General features: G+C 36.2%; 2 protein-coding genes across 4 annotated transcripts; both read right to left on the bottom strand.

Moving 5' to 3' along the window:
• Positions 1–803: 803 nt before the first annotated feature.
• On the bottom strand, positions 804–9,050 carry LOC306847511 (regulation of nuclear pre-mRNA domain-containing protein 1A-like). Of its 3 annotated transcripts, none has more exons than XM_079381468.1 (7): positions 8,667–9,050; positions 5,840–5,969; positions 5,294–5,400; positions 5,038–5,129; positions 4,818–4,944; positions 4,176–4,351; positions 804–2,402 (listed from the first exon to the last, which is right to left on the bottom strand). In XM_079381468.1, exons 1-7 carry the CDS (start codon positions 8,815–8,817, stop codon positions 2,250–2,252), a joined length of 936 nt encoding a protein of 311 aa, XP_079237594.1. In that variant the 5' UTR covers positions 8,818–9,050; the 3' UTR covers positions 804–2,249. The 3 variants fall into 3 exon arrangements, with proteins under 3 accessions (XP_079237594.1, XP_079237596.1, XP_079237595.1); XM_079381470.1 differs by lacking the exon at positions 804–2,402 and adding an exon at positions 3,785–3,842; XM_079381469.1 differs by lacking the exon at positions 804–2,402 and adding an exon at positions 3,785–3,828.
• Positions 9,051–12,281: 3,231 nt separating this feature from the next.
• On the bottom strand, positions 12,282–25,113 carry LOC306847509 (protein lifeguard 1-like). The gene is made up of 7 exons (XM_079381466.1): positions 24,985–25,113; positions 17,948–18,312; positions 17,339–17,457; positions 16,375–16,575; positions 16,113–16,241; positions 15,699–15,842; positions 12,282–14,115 (listed from the first exon to the last, which is right to left on the bottom strand). Exons 2-7 carry the CDS (start codon positions 18,288–18,290, stop codon positions 13,966–13,968), a joined length of 1,086 nt encoding a protein of 361 aa, XP_079237592.1. The 5' UTR covers positions 18,291–18,312; positions 24,985–25,113; the 3' UTR covers positions 12,282–13,965.
• Positions 25,114–25,513: the final 400 nt, after the last annotated feature.

Below are 25,513 nucleotides of genomic sequence, written 5' to 3'. Positions count from 1 at the left end.
GTTAGTGAGCACTTCTCCTTTGCTGAGATAATACATCCATCTCACAGGTGTGGCATATCAAGATGCTGATTAGACACCATGATTATTGCACAGGTGTGCCTTAGGCTGGCCACAATAAAAGGCCACTCTAAAATGTGCAGTTTTATCACACAGCACAATGCCACAGATGTCTCAAGTTTTGAGGGAGCATGCAATTGGCATGCTGACTGCAGGAATGTCCACCAGAGCTGTTGCCCGTGAATTTAATGTTCATTTCTCTAACATAAGCCGTCTCCAAAGGCGTTTCAGAGAATTTGGCAGTACATCCAACCGGCCTCACAACTGTAGACCACACCAGCCCAGGACCTCCACATCCAGCATCTTCACCTCCAAGATCGTCTGAGACCAGCCACCCGGACAGCTGCTGCAACGATTGGTTAACCAAAGAATTTCTGCACAAACTGTCAGAAACTGGTGAGTGTGTATGTAGATAGATAGATGGATAGATAGATATTGTAGAGACTCAAACATCCACCAGCTTCAGTTATTTTGAGGGGACAGCAAATTTACACTGTTATACAAGCTGTACACTCACTTTACATTGAAGAAATGACACTTTGCTACAGTGTTGACACATGAAAAAATATAATAAAATATTATATAATCTATTTTCAAATGTGGTTCCAATTATTCCAAATACAACATCAGACATTTAACAAACACAGTGAGAACATGGATTAAAATCTGTAAACAAAAGTATAGTTTGGGCAAACATAAATGCTATTTTCACTTTCTTCACAATCATAAGTAAACAGACTTTTATTCTTTGCCTTCAGCTTTATTTGGCTCAGACCAACACATTACTTACAAAGGCTGATGTTAAAATGTACACTTGTAACTAAATAAGTTAAAAGTTGTGGTTTCACAGACAATGAACAGCCCCTTCGGATCGTACAAAGGAAACGGTTATAACTAGTAGTGACTCTTTTCATCACAGATGACCCATGAGAGAGAGACCATACAGTAAAACGCACATAGACGCTAATGCTTCAACCAACAAACCCATATGGACAATGAAAAATGTAGTTTTTACCAAAGCACTGTCTCTAGATGAAAAGGGGATAAGATGACAGCTAACATATTTGAATTTGTTTGATCAATGGTGCAAACGACCATTGACCTTTTGAGGCATGTGAAATTGTGTTTCACGTCTCGGTCATAATTTCAAAATTACAATGAAATAAACCTAAAGAGATTAAAATCTGGATATTATAAGGTATACTCTACTATTGGAGCAATGTATGCTGGTAAGCACAAACCCAAAAGGAAATAAAGGTGACTTGACATGTAACCTTCAGTTTGCAAAAACGGTTCGTTGATATGACTGCCGCACTAAAATACTGCAGCTGATTATAAGATACTGCACTGAAATGAATATTCACTGCAAAAATAACATCACCACAAATCTGGAGATCTTAAGTATGAAATGTGTAAAAGAGGAGCTGGAGAGAAACCTACAGACTGAAGAACAGATGGGTATTATCAAACCAAACCACCATATAATGTCTATTTGTAAAGTAATTTATCTTTGCAGATGTTTATTTGTTGAGTAGGAGGTCTGTTTTAACTTTCGGTGGAAGCTTCCAAAACAAAGCAATAAAAAAAGGAAAAATCTAAAAAAGTAGTTGTTCTTATTCAAGAACAACTACTGACATTTAAATGTCTGCAATGATTCCAATGCACTTGAACTTGGGTGATCAGATGTCCTCTTTTTCCTCAAATATGTCCAGGCTCGGATGTCTAAATGACCTTAATGTCCACATTTTGGCTTTGTTTTCCTATTAACGTGCTCTTTATAGTCCTCATACATTATATATACACACGTTTATTTGCATTGCTTTGACAGTTCTCTGTCGATTCCACCTTCTTGCACGTTACAACTGGTCAATTATGTGCAATGCCAGCACAATGACAGCAAGTCAACAGCAAACGAAATCCAAAACCCAGACATTTTAGGCAATTTAGAAATCCCAGCTAGGACCTGTCCAAGAAAAAGATGATGTATTGTCACTCTACTTGAACAATACTTCTTCATTACAAAGGAGGACGATGAATTCAAGTGATTGTGCTCATCATTGAAACACTCAGGCAGCCATGGACTGCATATTGGACACATCCACTAGTACAGTGGCCAGGTAGAGTCAACTGTTAGAAAATGAAGCAAGAAAGACTGACAGCGAGAGGAGCAGGAGAGCGGGTGAGAGTCCAGCTCAATCAGAGGGGCTGTAAAGATCACCGGAGGAGGGAAGGCGGACATGGCCACCGGTAACATTAGGGAGCCGAGAGAAGTCTGGGAGACTGCTAAGACGAGACCGCAGCTCCTTCCGTACCTGGGACACCCGGGCCAGTTTGCGCTTATATTCCTAAAATAAAAACATGCAAACAAACTTGTTAGTGAAAAAATATAACGAAGTATATTACTAAAATAAATATGTACAATGAAAAAAATATATAGAATTAAACATTTACATTTTTAGGTTAAAATAACTAAAATAGTTTTGTTTTGTAAATGTACTCTAATATTCTTTGTTTTATTTACAACTTTGAAAAACGGTTTCCATTGTTTTGCACTGCTACAGAAAGCATTCGCTTTTTGCGAATATTTTAAAGATAAGAACCGCAACAAGTCTAACTCTTTTTGGAATTTACCAAATCTAATGAACTTTTTAGTTCAAATACGCAAACTGTTATTACATCACTTTGTTACAGTTCTCAGTATCTCATTCATAAACACATAGCAGCGGTTACGGTTTACAATGAGTACAGACACATTGAAACAATGTAATCTGCTGTTATATGAAGCATTTTAAACTACATTGTGTATTGATTCCAGTGAGACGTGATTGTATCAAAGGCTTAAGTTCTTGACATTTGTGTTTCCTAACAACTGATAAACTATTTGTGTTTAATTGACATCAGTTACAAAGTTTAGGAACGTTACTCTGTTCCAGCATGTAAAATAAAGCACATCAAAGTTTTAAATCTATTTAACATGCCTATAAGTCTAATTAAACACTAGAAGTTTTACTTTGTAAAGAATCAGAAAAGCATCTCAGAAATAAAGTTTTAAATCGTGATTTAAATTTAATAAACATTTACACCAGAATATTTTTCAATAAACATTGTCAGGTAGATGATCATTGTCAATGTTTGTACCTTTGTATATGGTTAATGTTTGTTCTACTACCATGTAAATTAAACTTTACATGGCAAATATTTGAATGAATGAAATATGGACTACACTGATGTGATAACTATAACAATTGTTTAATCCTTAAGAGTTTGAAGTTTGAAATCAGGCTTTAAGGGGTTCAAATGAAAACTTAAATTAAAACCAATATATAAATACTTATAAATGCCATGCTTATAATGAACCGTTTAAAAGATTTAATTTAAATACAAATTCTGCGCATTTGGCATTATAAACCAACAATGAACAATCTTTTACAAGTATTTGTTAATCATTTTGTAAACAGGCTATTGTTCATTAGTTAATACATTTTGAACTAACAATCTTAATATCAACCAAGAATAATAGATGCTGAAAAGGTGTTCATTGTTTAAGTCATGTTAACTACAGTAGAACTCATTTTAAGGCATATAACTTTAGTAAAGTGTTACAGAATAAGTTTCAGCCAGTTTCTTAAGTTATTTCACTCAAGGATGTATTTGTGAAAGCCAGTGCATAAGCAAAAAAGATGCACACTCAAGAGATTGGTGTTTTTTTCTTTTATTTTTATTTATTCTGTAAAGGCGACATCAGGTGGAACACAGGAACCTGCTCACTACCTGTTGGCAAAAGGCTGGAAAATGAAGCAGTTAATGCTCATATAACTTAGTGTATACATTTATATGTATACACCAGACCAGTAATATATATATATATATATATATATATATATATATATATATATATATATATATATATGCTGCATTTGCTGAAATTATTTGATATAGGAGCATCACTGCCCTCTATGGGCAAAACAAACCCAAATATGGAGCAACCACATGCAGCTATAAATCACACGAACATAAGTTTTTATAAAAAATAAAAAAAAGGAAGAAACTGACATGTAGAGACAGCAACTGAGGATAAAAAGAAAAGGGAAGAAACTGAAGTCAGCGAGTTTACCCACTTCTAGTTTCTGCTCGTTCTGGGCCAGGCCGTCTCTCTGACTCTGCAAAAAGACGGCAAGTGTGCGTGTGAGCTGCCGCCGATCATCAATCTCTGCTGCCAGCCGCCCACTGTAATCAGCTAGAAGCATGCAGGCCTCTTCCACCAACCGAGAAAGACGCTCCCCTGACTCTTTATCTGAAAAGACACAATCGGACATATACAGACAGTCAAAATGGTTAACTAGGATTTTTTAAAGCTTTCTATATAATGCTGCAGGGATGAGGAGTTTTTTTTTTTTTTTTTCCTCGAGGGAACCAGGATGCAGTGTTGCCGTCATTAAGCTCAAATTGTAGGCGTTTTCTTTGAGAACTGTGGTCACTTGTGCGATAAAAGTTTTGTAATGTACACATGCAGACAGACACATTTTGCGGTTACGTCACATTTCATGCTATGAATGTTGCGTTTGCTAAGACAGTTTGTGAAGTTAGAGATGATTAAAGTTTTGAAAATCTGGGGACCCCAGTGTTCTGTTCCAATTGAGTGATAATCTGTGCTCTAGATGTGCTGACACCACAAATTATCAATTAAAATAAAATTATTGAATTGTGTTTCTGCTGCGTTTACTTAGTCCTAACAAGAAGGGTTGCATGGGTGTTCTCACCTGTAACTTTTTGCAATAAAGAGGTGTCCTGCACCTCTGGGGGTAGTGAAGAGATCCTCTGGCGGAGAGCTGCATCGCTGGAGGCTGCATTCTCAAGCTCCTGTAGTGCTCGGATCAGATCTGCAGTCTGAGACATACAAAAAGTCATAACATGGAAGACTAAACTGACATGAGGTCAGTTTATAAGAAAATAGGCATTACATAAGGCCGTTCTTTATACCTGTGGAGGTTCAGCAGGGGAGCTTTGGGAGGCAAAGTCATCATCGTTCACCTTAATCTCCTCATAAGGCCTTTTCTTGGCCTTTTCTACCTCTGTAAATCATGAGACATTCTACATGTCATACTTTAACAAAAGCATTCTCACTCTTAAAGACTTCACATGACACTTATAAAAACAAACTACTGAGTCTCTGAGTGACTACACTGGATTCGCAATTACCTTTGAAAACAGTGTGACCTTGTGGTGGTTTACTTACGCAGGACATCAGAGAGTTTGTTCAGTATGTCATTCTCATAGACAACTCTTTCCTGCCAGATGGACAGAACTCTACCTAACTGTTTCTTACAGCTCTCGTCTCCGTCACTGGACAGGATAGATAAAAACATGATAAATATAATTTTAGGACAGGAACAAATCATAGCAACAAAAATACAAGATGCCAATGCTTGGGTTCAAGGTAAGACCCAATTATACTTGCCTAAGAAACATTTAAAGCATTTAATATATGGAACTCACTTAAAGGTTAAAATAAAATACTGTACTATAGGTGTTTATTTATTCAATAACAGAATGAAGTACATTTTACCATAAAAAAAAAAAAAATACAATCCATAATACAATATGTGGTGGTTGAAGAGTCCCCCCCCCACCCACATGATTGTAAAGCGCTTTGGGTGGACAGCAATACACAAAGCGCTATATAAATGCATCATTCATTCATTCACAATATATTTTCTTATTTAGTATAACAATTACAATTTACATAATAGCTAAACAGCCCAAATATACGGGTCTAATTCACCTGGAGACATGTTTGAAAGCATCAACAATGACAGGGGAAAAATCTTGTGTGAACTCTGGTCCTTTCCTCTTGCTATTCTGTATGACATCATTTGCAAGATACAGGAAAGTCAACTTACGGGACACCTGGGCTGCACAGAGAGAAAGAAAAACATTTCTTATTCTTTAAATATTTGTGATCTAAAAGAAAAGGGCATGTGTTGCTTAATCAAACCATTTCAACTATTGGTTTTGAATGTTGAAAGGAAAATGTATTTGAAGCAACTGAATAGCAGTTAAAATATGTACCAAGCAACAAAAATACTATTGTTAGTGTGTGAATACAGGTCAACCATGCTCGGCATGTAGGTTCTTCTCAGGCAAGAAGTGCTTATGGATTCCTCCTGAACACAAAAACCTGCTATGGAAACTACACCTTCACTATCCACACAATGAGATCTCAGGAGAGATGATCTAAAGATAGCTCTGTTTATTTATTACCAACACTCAAGCAATGCACCCATTATCCAATCCCACCTGCAAGCAAATACACAGTATTCAGAAATGAAGGCCATGTAATACCTTTAAAATGATGAATACTCATGAAAACAAACCCAATTCAAAAAGCACAACACTGGGGTCTGCACTTGATGTTATTCTGAAGCTGTAATATTATCCCATTAGCCTAAAGGGAGCTCATTCCCAAGCAACTAGGTTAAATCATAAAACCAAGAATGCATGGTAATCACTCGGAGACGGCATGAAATCCTTTGAATTAATCTTAGCGCTGCTATCCCACACAGTAATCCAAAACCATCATTGTTGTCCTAAACACTAACTAGGTCTAAATAAAAATGACTCAACATTTGTTAAGAAATTAACAACATTTGTTGTTTCTATAATTTCATATAGAAAGATGGCGCCATCTCTAAAGAGCAGATTAAAATCACTTCAACTACACAGCGGCTTTATAAATTGCATTTATTACGTCAATCAAGTATTGCATCTACTCTGAGGCAAACTGAGGTCAACTAAACTGCAGTGTTAAGTACTTGCCATGTCATCACTGTGCAACAAGTCAAACACATGACAATTACTAGAGACCAGTTTTCCAAACACAAAATGAATCATTGTAATATAAACTAGATTGAGCCTATAATATAACCTAGATTGAGCCTATAATATAAACTAAATTGAGCCTAAGGTCAATAAGTTTATTGTACACTTTAACGTGATGTTCGCATGCACTCTGTTGGAGATAAATACAAGAGAGCTGATCAAAGAATCTAGACTCTTACAGCTCATTGTGTCATTATCACAAAGGTGCAACATTATAATAATTCTTCAGAGGCACCAGCGGTTATGCAGGATCTGACTAAGTGAATGTTTATCATGTCTGTGAGAAGATAAAAGAGGACTGTGCAGACCCGTCATAATACTAGCAACAGACAGTCTTAAATTGTTCCTATGCAACTTCTGTTAAGTATCTCTATATACACAAATAGATGCAAAAAGCGGTGGCAAAATAATATTTGAATAGGAAATGATCAAGCAATGAAATCTAAAGGCACTGTGATATTGCATTCTAACTGGTAAATACTGATGCATAGAAATTAATTTAACAAAAAAAAAAAACTCTGAGAAAAAAAGCTTAAATGTAGGCAATTGGGTTACTCAGGTGCACCGTTTAGGGTGTTGTGTTAAGTGATAAATTAAACCAGTACCAAACCAGTAAGTTCAGCTGCGGGCCAAACAAATTTTACATATGGCTAATCTAGCATCATTTTATGTCACATTAAATTGTCCATATTATCCATGTATGCATGAAATGGATCGTAGCACATGTGAAACGCCTCAGAGAAGCGCCAATTAAACATCACTATTGCGGTTCAAAGATTTTGGCCACCCAAATCTACAAAACTTTTTTAGCTTAATATTTCAGTGCATCACTACTAGCAATAGTATTGTGAAAATCTGTAGTTATGGAACTAAAGGATATTTTAGCCATCAAACTTGGGTGTTCAAACAAAGCAAGTGTGTGTTTGGAGGAGAGAAAAAAAAAAAAAAAAAAAAAAAAAAAAAAAAAAAAAAAAAACAGTACTTGCCATCCAAAGAGGGGGATCTAGCTGATCCTAAACTAGACTTTGGGATCAACTACATTTTTTTTAAAGCACACCCCATGTTAGATCCGACAGGTCTGATCTCATCCCAACACAGAACATGTGTCAGACAGGAAAGTAAAGGGGTCTGGGTACATGAATAATCATGGTGTCTTGCCATTTTTACTGCAAAAAAATAAAAAAAATTAAAAATAATACTTTGGGTTATGGCCTAAACCCCCCAAAATATGGCCTAAAACTGAATCTAGTATGGAAACAGTTGGAGTATATATGCTTCAAAATGGCTGCCAGGCTCAGTGGGAGCATCAACAACTGTGGAAAATTGATCATAACATATCTAATGTAGATATCATATTGAATATCTCTTCTGGGATTCACGAAAATCACATATGCAGGAGTGAAACTTTAAGGCGAGTTGACCAAACACATGATGCGGAGCGTCTCAATATCTGACATTTTCATACAGACTGGTATGGTTTATTAATAAAGAAAATAAAGGATAATAAAGAAAAATATTAATTGAGGATTCGTCTCAATAATAACCTGCAAAGTAAGCTGCAGAATAAGTAAGCTAAAGGAATCAAAACATGTAACTGCTAGAGGAGTTAAGATGCTAACTTATAAGGGAACATATGATTAGCTTGTTTGGTACATGTGCTGTTTAATTGAATTTCAAAGCGACAAAACATAACCTCGCATTGTAAAGCTATTCTAGGTACATCTCCTTACCTTTCTTCAGCTCGTTATACCAGACTTTGACGATGGTTTTGGAGTGTTTTCTGTGGTGGATGAGCCACAGTGAAAGGGTCTGCACGCTCTGCTGGGAGTTACTCAGTTCTGATAATTTCTTCTCCAAAGCAGGCTCCGAGAACACGGACATTTTCAACTACAATTAGGAATTGGGTAGAATAGGCTCTTTGCCTATACCAGGCACCCGAAGGTCGAGGATATTAAAGCTGATAACTCCAAGCTAGCAATACATTACCTGGTTTACCACAGAGCGCACAGTGAGCATGCGCAGTCTCACCGCACATGTGTGAGGCTGTTACAAATCTTAAGCGATGACCACACAGACAGCAGTTTAGGGCATGCAGCCTAGCGGTTTCTTCTTCTGATGCTTTTTGGCAAACCAACTTAAAGGTGCATTACCGCCACCTACTGATCTGGAGTGTGGGTGAACTTAGATTTGGTAGAGAGAAGGATATATACACACTGACTGGCCACTTTATTAGGTACACCTTGCTAGTACCGAGTTGGACCCACTTTTGCCTTCAGAACTGCCTTAATTCTTCGTGGCATAGATTCAACAAGGTGTTGGAAACATTCCTCAGAGATTTTGGTTCATATTGTGATGTGATGTGATGTGAAGTGACATACGGCCAAGTATGGTGACCCATACTCGGAATTCGTGCTCTGCATTTAACCCATCCAACGTGCACACACACACAGCAGTGAACACACACACACCGTGAACACACACTCGGAGCAGTGGGCATCCATTTATGCTGCGGCGCCCGGGGAGCAGTTGGGGGTTCGGTGTCTTGCTCAAGGGCACCTCAGTCGTGGTATTGAGGGTGGAGAGAGCGCTGGACATTCACTCCCCCCCACCTACAATCCCTGCCGGCCCGAGACTGGAACCCGCAACCTTTGATTACGAGTCCGACTCTCTAACCATTAGGCCACGACTTCCCCCCCATATTGACATGATAGCATCAATCAGTTGCTGCAGATTTATCGGCTGCACATCCATGATGCGAATCTTCCGTTCCACCTCATCCCAAAGGTGCTCTATTGGATTGAGATCTGGTGACTGTGGAGGCCATTTGAGTAAAGTGAACTCATTGTCATGTTCAAGAAACCAGTCTGAGATGATTTGAGCTTTGTGACATGGTGCATTATCCTGCTGGAAGTAGCCATCAGAAGATGGGTACACTGTAGTCATAGAGGGAAGGACATGGTCAGCAACATTACTCAGGTAGGCTGTGGCGTTTAATTAAACGATGCTCAATTGGTACTAAGGGGCCCAAAGTGTGCCAAGAAAATATCCCCCACACCATTACACCACCACCAGCAGCCTGAACCGTTGAGAAAAGGCAGGATGGATCCTTGCTTTCATGTTCTTTACGCCAAATTCTGACCCTACCATCTGAATGTTACAGCAGAAATCGAGACTCGTCAGACCAGTCAACGTTTTTACAATCTTCTATTGTCCAATTTTGGTGTAGCCTCCGTTTCCTGTTCTTAGCTGAGAGGAGCGGCACCCGGTGTGGTCTTCTGCTGCTGTAGCCCATCTGCTTCAGGGTTCGACGTGTTGTGCGTTCAGAGATGGTATTCTGCATACCCTGCTTGTAACGAGTGGTTATTTGAGTTACTGTTGTCTTTCTATCATAACCAGTTTGCCCAATCTCCTCTGACCTCTGACATCAACAAGGCATTTTCGTCCACACAACTGCCGATCACTGGATATTTTATCTTTTTTAGACCATTCTCTGTAAACCCTAGAGATGGTTGTGCGTGCGTGACTTGCTCAGTTTGAACTTCAGCAAGTCGTCTTCACCACATCTAGATGTCTAAATGCATCAAGTTGCTTCCATGTGATTGGCTGATTAGCAATTTGTGTTACCAAGCAATTGAACAGGTGTACCTAATAAAGTGGCCGGTGAGTGTATGTAGACACATTGTATATATACGCATATTAAAAAAATAAAAATTAACTTAATTACTACAAAAAAATTATATTCTTTCCATATTTCCTGTCTTTTTTTTTAGATAATTGAACTTCTTTAATTATTGATTGCATTTATCTATTTCCTAGTAATATCTTGAGTGACACTTTATCATATCCCATCAAACCTAATTTGTGATTAAGTTGATTTCTTTCTCTTTCATACGCATCACATTCTAGAAGAATGTGCTTTACTGTTTCTGTATTCCCACATTTATCATATCTGCCAGTTTCATGCTTCCCTATTTTGTGTAACGTTAAATTGAAATTTAAAGCTGATGAATGTCCAATCCTCATTCTTGTTATAATCTAGCTCTGTTTCAAACTGCAATCATGTATCTACATGTATCTACAGCCGTCACATTCTTACTGTCCTCAACTAAAGTTTGGATGCGTGTCTCTAATTCTGAAATCTTCTCTTGTCAGCCAAACTATTTCCCTGCATTTATCACATGTGAATCCCTCGTCGCAGACAGAGAGAGATGAACTGTACATGTGGCAAACAACAATAGCAGTGATTGAAGAATGATTCGCTTACCACTGTTTATTGATGAACTCGTGAAAAACAGATCGGGAAAAAGAAAACAATAATAGGCGCGAATAGAAATGCGAATGGAACGCGAGTGACAAGCTAACCGGCTAACGCGCTGCACGCGCGGTTTTAAAAAGCGAACGATCAAATTAGTTTGATAGATAATACCGAAATATGGTGGGAATTAAGTTATATATTATCACTTTAAGCAACAGAGAGTGGAGGTAAGATAGAGATTCCTCCCAACACCTACCCGATACTCTTATTTTCAACTTTTTGATTATTTCCTTAATTTTTATTTAAAATAAATGCCTTTCTGATGCAATATGAGATTTGAAAGGGAGAAAAAAGTTCGGGTCGATCGCGTGAAAAAGAATGCGATTTACTATCTACCCCACTGAAACTGATGCTAAATCAGTAAGTTACCTTTTATTTTTAGTGTTGACCAACTCAATCACATATTAGTGGGCAGAGTTAGTGTAAATAGACACTCCGTTATTTATTTATAATGTTTCTTTCAGAGGCAAAGACTTTTGCAGATTCATGTTAACAGACATATAATGCAATATATGGAAGTAAACAGCTTTACTAAACAAAGTTTTGGTAGTGAGGATTATTAAAACTTTTTTTTACATGATCATAATTATGATGAGAAAAACAGTTACTCTACCTTCATGACACTTTATTTCTTATCTTATTATGTTAGGTCATGACTGAACAACAAATACTAATAAATCACAAATACTAGAGTCAACTTTACATATTTTGCCATACACAAGACTCAGAAAAAAAGGTACAAAAGCTGTCACTTAAGTACCTCTTTAAAAGGTACACATTTGTACATAAAGAGTCCATACATATTAGTACCCAGAAGGTTTTGTGTAGCTTTTGAACCTTTTTCTGAGTGAAGACTAATTGTATAAACAGACATGGAATGAAACAAGCAGCTGTCTTTGAGTGATTCACTCATATGATCAAGATACTGATTCATTTAAAATTGGTCTCATAACCATTTTTAACAATTCACGTCATGATACATTTCATGTATGATTTGCAATCTACTCCAGTCACTAAATGTACAACAAATGACCATTTCAAGCTGTTTTCCTCCAATTTTATTTTTGTAATGAAAAGCAAACAGGCTGCAGAGGAACTTCAGTTTAATGCAAATGTACAGTGCAAAGAGATCTACAAAGCCCAAACACACTCTACACACCTCAATCCACTAGCTTTACTTATGCAGAACTTAGTAATAAAGACAAATATTTTATTAAAATAGACAAAAGAAGGTTTATGCCACCAAGTCAATATTTTCTTAACTCATGACTTTCACAATCAGTTCAGCGTTCAATAGCTCTACATACAAGGTGGGAGATTTCAGCTGGGTACACATTTCAGTGAATGTTACAAGTTTACTAATTAGCAGTGAAACCATTTTACATTCACATCTGAAACCATCTGGAGTGAATATTCTTTAGTATACTATTTTGATAAACAGAAATCTGTCTTTATATACTGCAATTATCCCTAATATGCTTAAATAAATGCTCGTCAATGTTTAGTGTTTTTAAATTCTTACATTTATAGGACAATTTAAAAAGAACTATATTACCATGTCCATGACAATTGGTCCATTACCCAGCAGACTTCCTCTGGCATTTTAATAAATAACTTATAAATAACCACAAAAACATCAAATGCAAGAATTATCCTAGAAATGTCCTGTTATTTTCCAGCACATGGAACATTTTTGCAAGGTAGCATGCAACCTTGCAAATAATCCAATATTCCATTCACATTCGTTAAAATAAGGGAATAACATCTCTTTCCCTCGATCACACACACATATACACAAACAAAACAACAAAATGATCTATTTAATGAAAAAAAAAAGTGAAGTAGTCAGCATGAAAGAGAAAAGAATCATGTAATGTAGTGTTTGAGCCTCAAATATTGATCTTTGGAACCATTTAATAGTCAGGACAACCTCACTTTCCTCTCAAAAAATAAAAAAAGGAAAAGAAATTATACACAGGCTTTATTTTACTTCTCATAGTTTTTCTGTAGTCAACTGAACAAACGTTTGTCATCTTGGAATGTATATATTGGTGGCATTATGTTGCAAAGCAGTAATGTTATAGAAACGCACACATTAGTGAGCAGCACAACCAGATATTCATGCCTAGAACTAGAGGGTTTTGAGCTTTATTTGAATATTTACAGCTACTGTAGATATGCAAATCAAATGTTTGGAGAAGTATCTATAGCTGTCTGACATTCTTCGCTGTGTTAAACTATCATGCAGAGACTTTATATTGACTAGTGGAGCACATTAGTATCAGTAATGTTCATTACTCTGACAAACAAATCTCCGCTCATTGATATCTGCTCTTTCTTTCTCCCTCTCGGTCAACCAGGCCACGTGCAAAGGTTAGTCGAGTGAAATTTCTGCCATGCCGTTTGGATGCAACTGTTGAGACATAATCACGTTATACATCTCCAAAACCACAGAAGCGGTTGTTACAAGAAGGACAGAGCGAGCAATTTAGAGGAACTGCATTCAAACGGGTTCTTAAAATTTTTTTGATTTCTGATTTTGCCCAGGAAAGGACAAAGAGCTTATGGCCTGATCAGCCTGTACATGTTGACATACAGGGAATGTGAAAGACAAATAAATTAAGAATATGAGGAAAGGTGATGAGATGTGAGGTGGTAGATCATTCCGTGTTAAGTGGACTCCACTTTCGTCTTCTTGCAGGAAGGGGGCACACTCATTCCCTGGTGCGACCCACGATGGCCAGGATGTAAAGGAAGATGTTGATGATGTCGGTGTAGAGGTTAAGAGCTGCATAGACGTACTCCTCTGGGCTAATGACCAACTTCTTGTTGCCCAGGAGAAGCTGGGTGTCCACAGCCAGGAACTGAGAAAGAACAAACAAGCACTGAGTGTTGCATTCATGTTGTGCTTGGGGAAATAAAGCAAGCTGAACTGTTACACTGACTGAAAATGATATTAACCTCTTTCATCATTTTTGAAGATGTGTGCTATTATATACAATTTTCACCTTGTGGGTGATTAAAAAACAAAATCTCAGCCTTACATCGAAGGAGTGATTCAAATAATATTTAGGGACTAGAATATCATAAAGACTTGGTGAGGGGCTCTTTTAACACTTTAAACTTTTAAGCAACCATCTAGCACAATGCACTGGGCCTAGCACCACCGCTTGTGTTTTATTCAGAAACTACCAATCATGTGGTCTCAAAGCATCAGCAAATACTACATGAAGTTCACTGGGTTTGTATCCTGTTTAACTGCAATAGTTATACTGTTCTATTTAAAAGTTTGCAGTCAGTAAGATTTTTTATTTTTAAATAACTGCTGTTCTTTGGCGCTTTCTCTTCATCAAAGAATCCTGAAAAAAAAACGCATCAATGTCTGAAAAGCACCACAGCTGGTTTTAAGATTGATTATAATAAGAGATCACTTAATCAGCATATTAGAATGACTTCTGAAGGATCATGTGGCACTGAAAACTGGAGTAATTGCTGCTGAATTCAGCTTTGCAATCACAGCAATAACTAACCTTTTAAAATATATTCAAATAGAAAAGGGTTATTTTAAATTACAATAATATTTCACAATATTACTGTCCTTACTGTATTTTTGATCAAATAAATGCAGTCAGTCTTGGTGAGCATAAGAGATTTCTTTCAAAAAATGTTGAAGGCTTTATCCAAGAACTCTACAGTAACTTCCTGATGTTCCAACAATTTCAGTTCCAAATGCTTAATCTCACTGCTCCAAAAGACATGATTTTGTACAGCCAGTCAGACTGGAAAATTGGAAAATTTCGAAAGGGCCCAAATTTGGTGATCCAGTTTCAGACAGATGTTAAAACATAATTCTTACACTGTTTTAACAAAGGATGATGACTTTAATAGCAAACAATCAAACTATAATAGCAAAGTGCAGGTTTCCACTTTTGAAAGATATATGTGCACCAAAGCAGCATGCTATTGATCAATCAATTATTAATCTTATTTATCTATTTTTAATTTTTCTTAATCTAATGGTTATTTAATCTTAAAGTGCAATAGCAAAGCACTACTCCAGCCATTGGTCCAGACTTCTGTTTTATTATCTTGTTGAAAACAGCAGTGTAACTTCATGAAGTGTGAAAGTCACAATACAAGCTCTTTTCTTAAGTCTAAGAAGTGTTTTGTTTCTAAAGTGAGTAAGCTGAAATATATGAAGAGATGAAAGACGAAAAAAAAAGAAGTAAACTAAATCTAACCAGAGAGAGAAGCTCATATGCACAACAACTTAACATTTCTTTTCAATAAATTGACAGGTAGAATGCAAGGTTTTAAAGGTTTAAGTAAAGAATAGATTGAAGAACAAAAGGTCTGACAAATTTAATAGTCTTAGTTACATAGAAGTATACATTTACGTTAAAAACATTTTTTAAAAGGATATGAAGGTATTGATGGTGGTACTTACACAAGTGAACAGCAGGGCCCCGAGAGAGGCGTAGACAATGTGAAGAATTTTGTTTTGGATGAAGATGCAGAGGAAAGAGGCCAGGAGCAGGACAATCAGACAGACAAAAAGAACACCCCAGCAGGAAGTGAAGTCATATTTGCTCTATTTTTGAAAAAAGAGAAGGATGATGACAATCAGTGGTGGTTACCGCATTCAAAGGATGCATGGAAGACACTTGATAAAACCTCCTAGTTCAAACGTTCAGAAAGTAATTCTGCCATAGTTGAATGGGAAGGTCCACAACCGTGAACTACACTTTGAAATCTTGACATGCCGTCATTATATACATGAGATATTGTTTGGTAACAAAGTATGAATACAATACAATAAAAGGAAGAAAAACTATGAGACTGCTACAGTGAGCAAACAAACCTGCAGTGAGAAAAGCACAACTGTGAAGCAGACCACCGCAGTGATGCCCACTGCCATGATAACTGCATCTGTATCATAGTAGCTGGCGACCATTCCTACCATATAGGACAGACTCAGGGTCAGGATGGACTGAGAAAGAGAAAGAAATGCAAACATCCATTTTTTCCAGTTTGCAAATCTTATTAAATCATAAAAAAACCTTATTGCATATATTTTTTGCACAGTGTAGAATAAAAACACGAGTAAATATAGGCAGTTGTACCAGTGCCACCAGGTTCCATGGGTGTTTGCGGCGAAACTCTCCACAGCAGCTGAGAACGATCAGTGAAACAAAGAAGACCGCATAGGACACATAGTATGTCCACCGATTTCTCCGTACAAACACTTTGACGTCAGTTGAAAAGGTGAAAACGGCAACAAAAGAGAAGGTGACCAACAGCTGCACAGTCAAGACCATAAACACCTGAGAAGACAGTAAAGAAAGTGTTTTTCTTTGACACATTGTACTGCTACATACACTATTTACACACACATTTGATAAGACCATTTGTAGTAACTATGTTTAATAAACATATTGCTCATTTATCTGTGTGTGTACTGTACACTCTGTAATAAATGGATGCTAAATGTGACACATTTTTAGAGATTTTATATTTATTTATTTCCTAATATTTTACCATTTTGAGACTACTATAATTGACCATTAACGGTGCCTGGCTGATAAACTAAAGTGGTAGTCCCTTGTATTAATTTTTAAGAAATTTAATTCACATTTATAACATTTGTTATATTACCTTTCCTCAATTGCAAAAAAAATAGTTAACTCTGCAGTGAGGGTTTTTTCTATTTTTGAATACAGCATATTATATATTTTTTCTTTTGATATTTAAGCAAAGGGGAATGCAAAAAATAAAAACTGGTTTTATTTATATATATATATATATATATATATATATATATATATATATATATATATATATATATATATATATATATATATATATATATATATATATATATATATATATATATTTCAACACTATAAAAGTTTACCCAAGTAACCCAACTATGACAACTTCTGTTTCTGAAATGTGACAAGGTTCCATTCTCGCTCATTTTACCTGGAACACTGGACTCTTTCTTCAAATTTATTTCAAATCAAATTAGAAAAGTAAATAAAAGTAAATAAATAAAGACCCCACCTGAAACTGTCTCTTACTGCTTACCTTTCTAATGAAGGCCTGTCGGATACTCTTATCTTCCCAGCCAGAGTTCGCAAACTCATCATTGCCATAGTAAGAAGGGGGTACATCTCCACCGTGGTATTCAGGGCTGTCCATAGAAGCTGTCAAAAAATATGAAATGATGGTTGAAATCTAAAGTATGTTAGAACCATCATCTAATGTATTTAAATCCATCCAGTATGCTCATTCAATAAAACGCAGACAGAAATGGAAAACTGAAGTACAGGACAGATTTAAACAGCTTTATAGGTTTGGAAAGGAAAGCACATTTTATAGCATCTACACCAACAGCACTAGGAAGACCTCGTTAAATAATACAGTTGAAAAGACATCCTAATTGTTACAGAATGGACTAGGGATGAGGTAAGGAAGGAACAAATTATACATTTTCAGCCCTCATAGAGCTAGTAACCTTTTGTTGAATCGCTCAGGCAAAGCACTTTACCTTGAATAACCCTCAGGAGGATAGAGTACACACTGACTAAACAAGCTTATTCAACATAACTGTGTACAACATTTTATAGCAAAATCCTAAGTATAATTAGCGAGTCCTGAGTTTTTCTTTTCTGGAACTTTTCTAACGTTATTTACCATTAGGATCTACACCAAAGGCAGGCTGGCCGGGGCCCTGCTGGTATGGCCCCTGAGCATAGGGCCCTTGAGCGTAGGGCATCTGTGGATATGGCATCTGTGGGTACAGACCAGGGTCGAACCCTGGTGCTGGAGGTTGGCCGTAACCAGGTTGGCCGTAACCAGGTTGGCCGTAACCAGGCTGGCCATACGGTCCTGGTGCCACATACGGAGGAGCTCCTGGACCCTGGCTATAGTTGGGCGGAGACATTCCAAAGGCATCAGTTTTGGGTGGCCCATAGACGCTGTTGTGAAGAGGATTGTTTTCCCCCATTATAGGGTAGGCTGGCTTGTCCTGGGACATGTCTCCTTCCCTCACTGGAATCCTGATATTGACAGAAAAACAGAACGGTTAAAATATACAGAAAAAGAAAGCAATAGTAAAGTAAATAATTACATCAGTGCAGTTTAACAAATTAACTAAAGCAGCATCCTAAACATTATGGAAAATCATAAGTAACCAATTTGGAACACAGTAGCACAGTAGAATTGAAATAGTTGATTTCAATAGAGTATGATGTTAGCATTGTGCTAAGCTAACAGCCTGATACCAATAAGCATATAAAGACACAAATTACACAAACGGTGGATAAAAGAATCTATTCAATTTATATGATTTTAAATGGATAAAACAATCTGATATTATTCTGATATAAAATAATACCATAACTCTAATAAAAAAATATGTTTTTATAATATAATAGTAGAATTGACTAGTTTCAATATGCAGCGCAACTGCTTTTGTTAAGTAAAATGATAGCTACGTTAAATTCATGATGAAATGGAAGTACCAACAACCTTTTTTCCCATATTGTAATGTACAGATTCATAAATAAGTGGTTTTATGCTGACTAAATGATTAGAGAAGTCCACCATGCCCAATCAGAGAGAAGCCCGTTAACTACATTTTTATTAAAAGTTTAGATAAAAGAAAAATTATTATAATTTTATAGGGCGAGTTTTTATTTCTTGCCAACCTTCAAATTTAAATACTTTATATTTTAAAGTAGTTTGTGTAGGAGTTACACATCCTAAAAATAAAAATGGACAAACCAACAGTGTGCTGAGATGATCTGATCAAAACAACTCTAACTGGACCAACCACAAGTGAACAATCCAGATCTGTTTACTCAAAGATTCAGTTCAGTCCACTTTATAATGGTGCATTTTAACACAAAAGGGGCCGCAGAAGGCAAAAGGGCATGATTCTGTGGGAATTACGACTGAATACAGAAAACAAACAACACCTTCAAGAACCTACACCAAACCATACACTATCCAAACATTTATCCAACGGCAGAGGACATATGATTACAGGTTCTCAAACAGCTTCTCGGTTGTGTAGCTGAGACAGAGGAACTGCTATGGACACTGACCTGAATGCATGAGTTGGTGGGGAAACCCCTTCATTTAAACGTGTGAAAGTGAGACTATAAAAAGAAGCTAAGATTCAAGGCCCCCATATACTTCAAACGAAGTTCATTTTCGTTCTTCGTTTGGGCGCAGAAAGGAGTTTGAAAAGGTTGAGCGACGGTATACTGTTTTCGAACATTCCAATACCCCCGCACTGCTGGTGGCGGGGTGTAGATTGATGTAAACGTGTCGTGACGCTCGCGCATATGCCCTAAACACAACAACGATGCAACAATTGTGTATCTAGGTCTTTTATTAAACTGGATAAATTATTACACGTTTTTATATTTTATGTGTTGTCAAAAACAAAGGTTTATTATTGTATGTTCTTTTGACATTTCATTTATAGTATACCTTTTAAACTCGCTTATTGAAAGAACAACAACAGCAGCAGCAGTATGGTGTAACATTTATTTGAAACATGTATTTGGTACTTGCTACCTTATATCTTTACTCTCTCATTTCATTCTGTTCATGGCTTTGGAAAACTTGCATCTGATGTTTCTCTACGTCGCTTTTCGTATATCTACGGGTCATCGACACCAAGCTTTGTTGTAATTTCTTTTTAGGAATTAAATACTTTCTCTGAATCTTTAAAGTCTCCCCGCGAGCGATTGTACAGGTGCGAATATATTTGTGGAGGCTCAGCTATTGGACACAGTGTATTTATGTTGCTAGTGACTTGGATATGTTTTTCTCTTGCCTGACCTTTGTTGAGCAAGAAACGAATCAAAAGAACACACCTACCGATTGCTTAATGGCCACGGACCAATGGTAGCTCAAACGTGTTTAGGAGCCAAAACGAACTCCCCCAGCAAGTTCGCTTTGGTGAGCTGTTTCGAACTGTCGAAACGAACTCAAAACGAACTTCGTTTCGGCCTGATTTTGCTCGAAATGATGTCATATCAGTTTGTTCTTCGATTTCGTTTGAAGTATATCAGGGCCTTTAGTCTGTGAATGACCTGCTTCTTGTTTCTGAGGAGTCGTCCACACACAGTGTATTTTTGTGTATAAAAAGCTAAATGGAGCATAATGTAATTGAATAAAAAGTTTGTATCTCAAAACTACACATCACGACTGAGAAGCTGGGAAAAAAACTGCAACACAATTTAGAAAAAGATGTCCATATAGTATGTTTATCTACAAAAAAATTATATTAGAGAATTGTAGAATATTATAGATTTGTATTATATAAAATAAAACACTAAATACTAAAAGCAATCATTTGAAATGCTACAAATTAATTTAGGCACCTAAACATTATAATGTACAAATATATACGTTAAAATGATTCATTTAGAGATTTGTTAAAAGATTACACTTAGCAGTGTTTTTAAATTATTAGTTTTTTCACTTATGCCCTTGTGGCTTGATGATTTATTAAAAATATATGAAATGTCAAAACATTTACTCTCAAAGCAAACACATTTAAAATGAAGAATTCGATGTATAAATAAAGTCTGATTTAATGGTAAATTTGTGATTAGTCTTATGCCACATGCTCGTCAGCTGACTACTCATTCCCTGATGATGACACATTTGTAAGCTTTCACTCTTAAAAATAAAGGTTTCAAAATGAGTTTCACAGTGACCGTGAAAAACCCTGTGACTTTCGGTTTTGCAAAGAACCTTTCAGTGAACAGTTCTTAAAAGAATCTTTTTTTTTCTCTTAGTTTCAAGAATATTTAGGACTTAAGAAACTTTTTCCACTATAAAGAACCTTTTGTGGAATGGAAAAGTTCCATGGATGTTCATCAGGTTCTTCTGATGCATTCAGAATCAGAAGACAGCCTCAACATAAACACTAAAATTTAACATGTATCTTCTTGACCATGGTAATATATCTACAAATGAAGGAAATTTGCTAAAAATATCAAGTTAGCTTTTTATTTTATTCCTGCAGAGACTTTGTTTATATTTATATTTATACATCTTATTTTTAATGTGAGAGCAGGTGAAGACATTTTTAACTTGAATGTGTGATGCTTCCGGTGTCAGTCACTTCCAGTTATTTTAGCTGTACAAAAACAGTCCGTCATGTTGCCTGATCTTGCAAACTGGTATTTCTTTTAAATTATTTTAATTAATTACCATTGATTTACAGTGCAAATAGCTTTATTGTTTACATCACTTTGTTATTCTTCTAGTTACAAACTATAGCAGCTAATGAAGCCAAATTCTCAATTCACATTAAAAGAAACTTGCTTGCTAATACTCATATTTTAATCATTAAGGTAATGAACCTGGAACATGGGTGTGTGCTGATGATGATATAAGGAAAAATATAAGATTCAAGATTTAGTAAAATATCCAAATTTGAAGAAACCAAACCAACAGATGAAAAATTATTTTCAACAATGGCTAAACGTAATAGCAATGGATGTGAACAATTCACAAAAATGTGTAAGAGAAATCACAAAAATGTGTAAGAGAAATCACATGTAAAAGAGCAACAGCTAGAGAGTTCTCTGAGGACTCTTGTCCAAACTGGTGATTCAATTCAGTCTAGGAAGGGTTACAAAAGCAGAAAAATCCTCTTAGGTGACATGTGGTGGATAAATGAAACAGGCACTTCACTTGGCTACTGCTGAAGTGGTTCACGGAGGGAATTATATGGAGGGAACACTGTTTCAGCCAAACCCCTCACAGTTTGCACAAATCACTAAGCATTAGTGAACAGGGTTACAGACCTAAACCTAAATCTGTTTACATATTTAAGTTCTTTCACATAAAAACTGGGCTTGTGCTTTGAAGCCACAGAACTGAAAACAACAAACCTGGCTATTTTAAGAAACAATGACAAATAAGCAATTCAAGTTAGACAAAAACTAAAACTATTAATCATTTATACTGTAAGTGAAGCTTAAAATTAGTACTAACTGTTTTTTCTTATTTCACAGCCTTCTAATGCATGTGGCTCTTAAAAATACAAAACTCAACATACACCACCTTCAAAAGTTTAGGGACAGTAAGATTTTTTTTAAGAAATGAATGCTATTATTCAGCGCATTAACCGGATCAAAAGTGACAGTAAATACTTTTACGACGTTACAGAGAAATATATTTATATCAAATTAATAAATGCTGTTATTTTTAACTTGTGTCATTAAAAAAAACAGAAAAAACTACAACACAGTTTCCACAAAAATATTAAGCAGCACGTCTGTTTTCAACATTGGTAATAATACATGACACAGAGGGTCAAATCAGCATATTATAATTCAGCTTTGCCATTAAAGGAATGGAATGGATCGTTTAAAAATATATCCAAAAACAAATATTAAATTGTAACAGAGCACAATATTACTGTTTTTACTGTATTATGGTCAAATAAATGCAGCCTTAATAAATGTAAGAGAACAGTAGTGTATATTTAATGATTAAATATACTATTTAATGACTTTTCCCCCTAAAAACCTCAAAGTTCCAGAGCAGATGTGGGTCTCGATTATTTCCATGGATATTTATTCCATTCTGTAATCTATGGACCTATGACAAATTCATTCATATTTCTCCAAAGCATTTTCCAAATGTGCATGGAAGATGCAGATTCAAGCTTTAAACCACCATCTCAGCATTTTATTTCCATGTGGACGAAGACTTGTGAAGGTAAACATCATCTTCTTGCTGCCATATAATATGGAGAATGTGCTTTTACACTACACTGAATGGCATAGATTAAATAACATTATGCGTAATAAACTGATGCAGTTCATGGCTGCATAAACAGGAGCTTTATACGTGACTCTGTTTGCATTGGTTACAGGATGCCTTTGCATGCATGCATGAGCATATTAAGGCAGCTAACCAATGCACAGGAACCAAGCTAAATCTGATGAGGTTGAAGACTTCGAAGAGTTCAGCAGACATTTGCAATTGTCCATCAACTTTTCGTCATTTGGTCAGCTGAAAAGCACCAAGCACTGTGCCCAACAGAAAACAGCCACAAGACCTACTCCTCAACTACAAGACAAAAGGACATTTTGCCAACACGTATTGTTTGAAAAACTGTATAAAAATTTACAGAACAGCAATGCACAATGTACAATGTCAAGAAATAAATAATAATAGTTTAAGCAAGCCTGGGGAAATGGATGTGGGTATTGAGCTGTATAATTTGCTGAGAGGGGTAGAAAGGGATGATGAGTAGGCCTGAATGTTATCCAGGAAAGCGAGTAGGTGGTGACTTGGCAAATGAGAAGAGAGAACATCAATTTTAGTGAAAATAAAACAAATAAAATATTACAAGGATTCCCTATAATAAAGCTCATTGGGCTTAATGCATAATATGCTCCAGTAAGCGCGAGCACATGATCAATGTCAATAAAATGCAACGTCACACTGAAAGGAAAAGGCTGTGGTTATCAAGGTCTTGCACATCAGATGTGGTTTTTCCAGTTTTTTTGTTTTGTCTGCATGTTTCCAAACATGGATTTGAATATCACCTGTCCTTTTGCTTAGCAAAAAGAAACCATTACAGACTTTGTATGGCAAGATGTTTAAGCAATTATTCCTTTGCAACAAATAGTATCTATACTAGCACTTAAAAATTAAACCAATAGTGACATTTTTCCCAATCCCACTATAATTATTTAAATATTCATTAGATATTAGTAGTTGTTTATTAGATACCTACATACTAGCACTTATCCCAGTAGTGAATATTATCTACTAGGCCTATTTATTCCAGTTACTGGTACCTAGACCAGTTTTACTAATACGTATTCAACCAAAATACTAGTAAGTACTAGTATTATCACCAATAGTTATTAGTATCTATTCCAGCTTCACTAATTTTTATTTATTGGATACTAGTCTCAGCATTATTTTCCATTGTTACCTAGTAAAATTTACTAGTATCTAAATAATGAGTACTAGTATTTAATGAATTTTGAAACTGAAAATCATATTTGTCACTATTGGATTAACTACTAGTAATTAAAAATGAGTAACAGTAACATAGAAACAGACACTAGTTAAAACGGCTTGCCATGAATTATGCGATGACCAATCCATTCAAACTGAACTACTGGCACTATTATTATATAAGGGGTAACGTAACTAGTATCAATAACAAAGGCTTTGCGTCTCCAATTACTTTAGATTTAACACAAACTGAAGGGAAACCGTTTTAATGAGCCATAGCGGCCACTGAATATTACATTTTGAAATACTATACTATCCTCCATTCATCTACAAATGTATGACAGGTAAACACACAAGTAAGTCGTTTTATTTGGTCAATCAAAACTAGAGTAGGTTAACCTAACAATTAATCTGTGTTAATCTGCCGCTGGTATAACGGGGTGGCCCGCTGCGTCTTCAATATATGAACCAACCGACCAGCTAACGTACATTTGCTGTAACAATGTCAATCGTAGCAGGTTACAGCACAAAAAAGCGATCCCTCTAAAACGACAGAAATCTGATTTGACAGAGCTGGCTTTAAACATGTATTCGCGTGACATAAACCGTAATCTGGCGCACCAAACAACACGAGCGCCATGTCCATCCACCTGCGTTATTCCACAATATTTGCTTTGAAACCAGCAAAGACAAAACGAAAAAAATTAAGACGGACTTACCCTTCAGTTTAGGAGACGTTTGTGTATTAAAAACAGCAGAAATAGAGTCCGTGTTTGCTGGTTTGTGTTGACGTTGGCTGCAGTAAATCTTGTCTGATCTGAATCCGTTAGCCACGCCCACCGCGACTCCATCAGCCTGATAGTGTGATGTTCACGAGAAGTCACGTGATTCGGGAGAAACATCTTCGCGCTGTATAGATGGGACGTAAATGCAGAGACTTTCCCGTTGCGTAATTGCTAGAATGTTATACAAATATCTACACGAGTCGAATATATATTTAAAAGATAGAAGAGCCATATGGAGCAGAAAGACAATGTCAGTTTCCAGCGTTCAGGGATTCTCAGAGTGTTGATAGTGAGAAATGGTCTTAAAAATGACATTAAGTTAAATGCTTTTCTAGGCAACTCATTTAGTGTTAAACAATGTCCTCTCAATGTCCTGTAGTAACTCAATGTATTGAAGAAATATTCAAATGACGCAACAAACAGGCAAAAGATGTGTGGAAATGAGAGACTCTTGCTCAGCATG

This window comes from Barbus barbus, assembly GCF_936440315.1.
Source record: "Barbus barbus genome assembly, chromosome: 27".
Taxonomy (NCBI): Eukaryota; Metazoa; Chordata; class Actinopteri; order Cypriniformes; family Cyprinidae; genus Barbus; species Barbus barbus.
Note: the sequence above shows the minus strand (reverse complement) of the source record. Positions and strands in the feature narration are given on the sequence as shown.

Excerpts from the sequence above, each read along its gene's own strand:
- LOC306847511 (XM_079381468.1), bottom strand. The coding sequence starts at position 8,817 with ATGTCCGTGTTCTCGGAGCCTGCTTTGGAGAAGAAATTATCAGAACTG. Across the intron at positions 4,352-4,817 it reads TTTATTGCAAAAAGTTACAG|ATAAAGAGTCAGGGGAGCGT; the intron begins GTGAGAACACCC and ends GTGTCTTTTCAG. Across the intron at positions 2,403-4,175 it reads AGAACGAGCAGAAACTAGAA|GAATATAAGCGCAAACTGGC; the intron begins GTGGGTAAACTC and ends TTTTTATTTTAG.
- LOC306847509 (XM_079381466.1), bottom strand. The coding sequence starts at position 18,290 with ATGTCCCAGGACAAGCCAGCCTACCCTATAATGGGGGAAAACAATCCT. Across the intron at positions 16,576-17,338 it reads GACAGGCCTTCATTAGAAAG|GTGTTTATGGTCTTGACTGT; the intron begins GTAAGCAGTAAG and ends CTGTCTTCTCAG. Across the intron at positions 14,116-15,698 it reads GGGCCCTGCTGTTCACTTGT|TTCCTGGCTGTGGACACCCA; the intron begins GTAAGTACCACC and ends GTTCTTTCTCAG.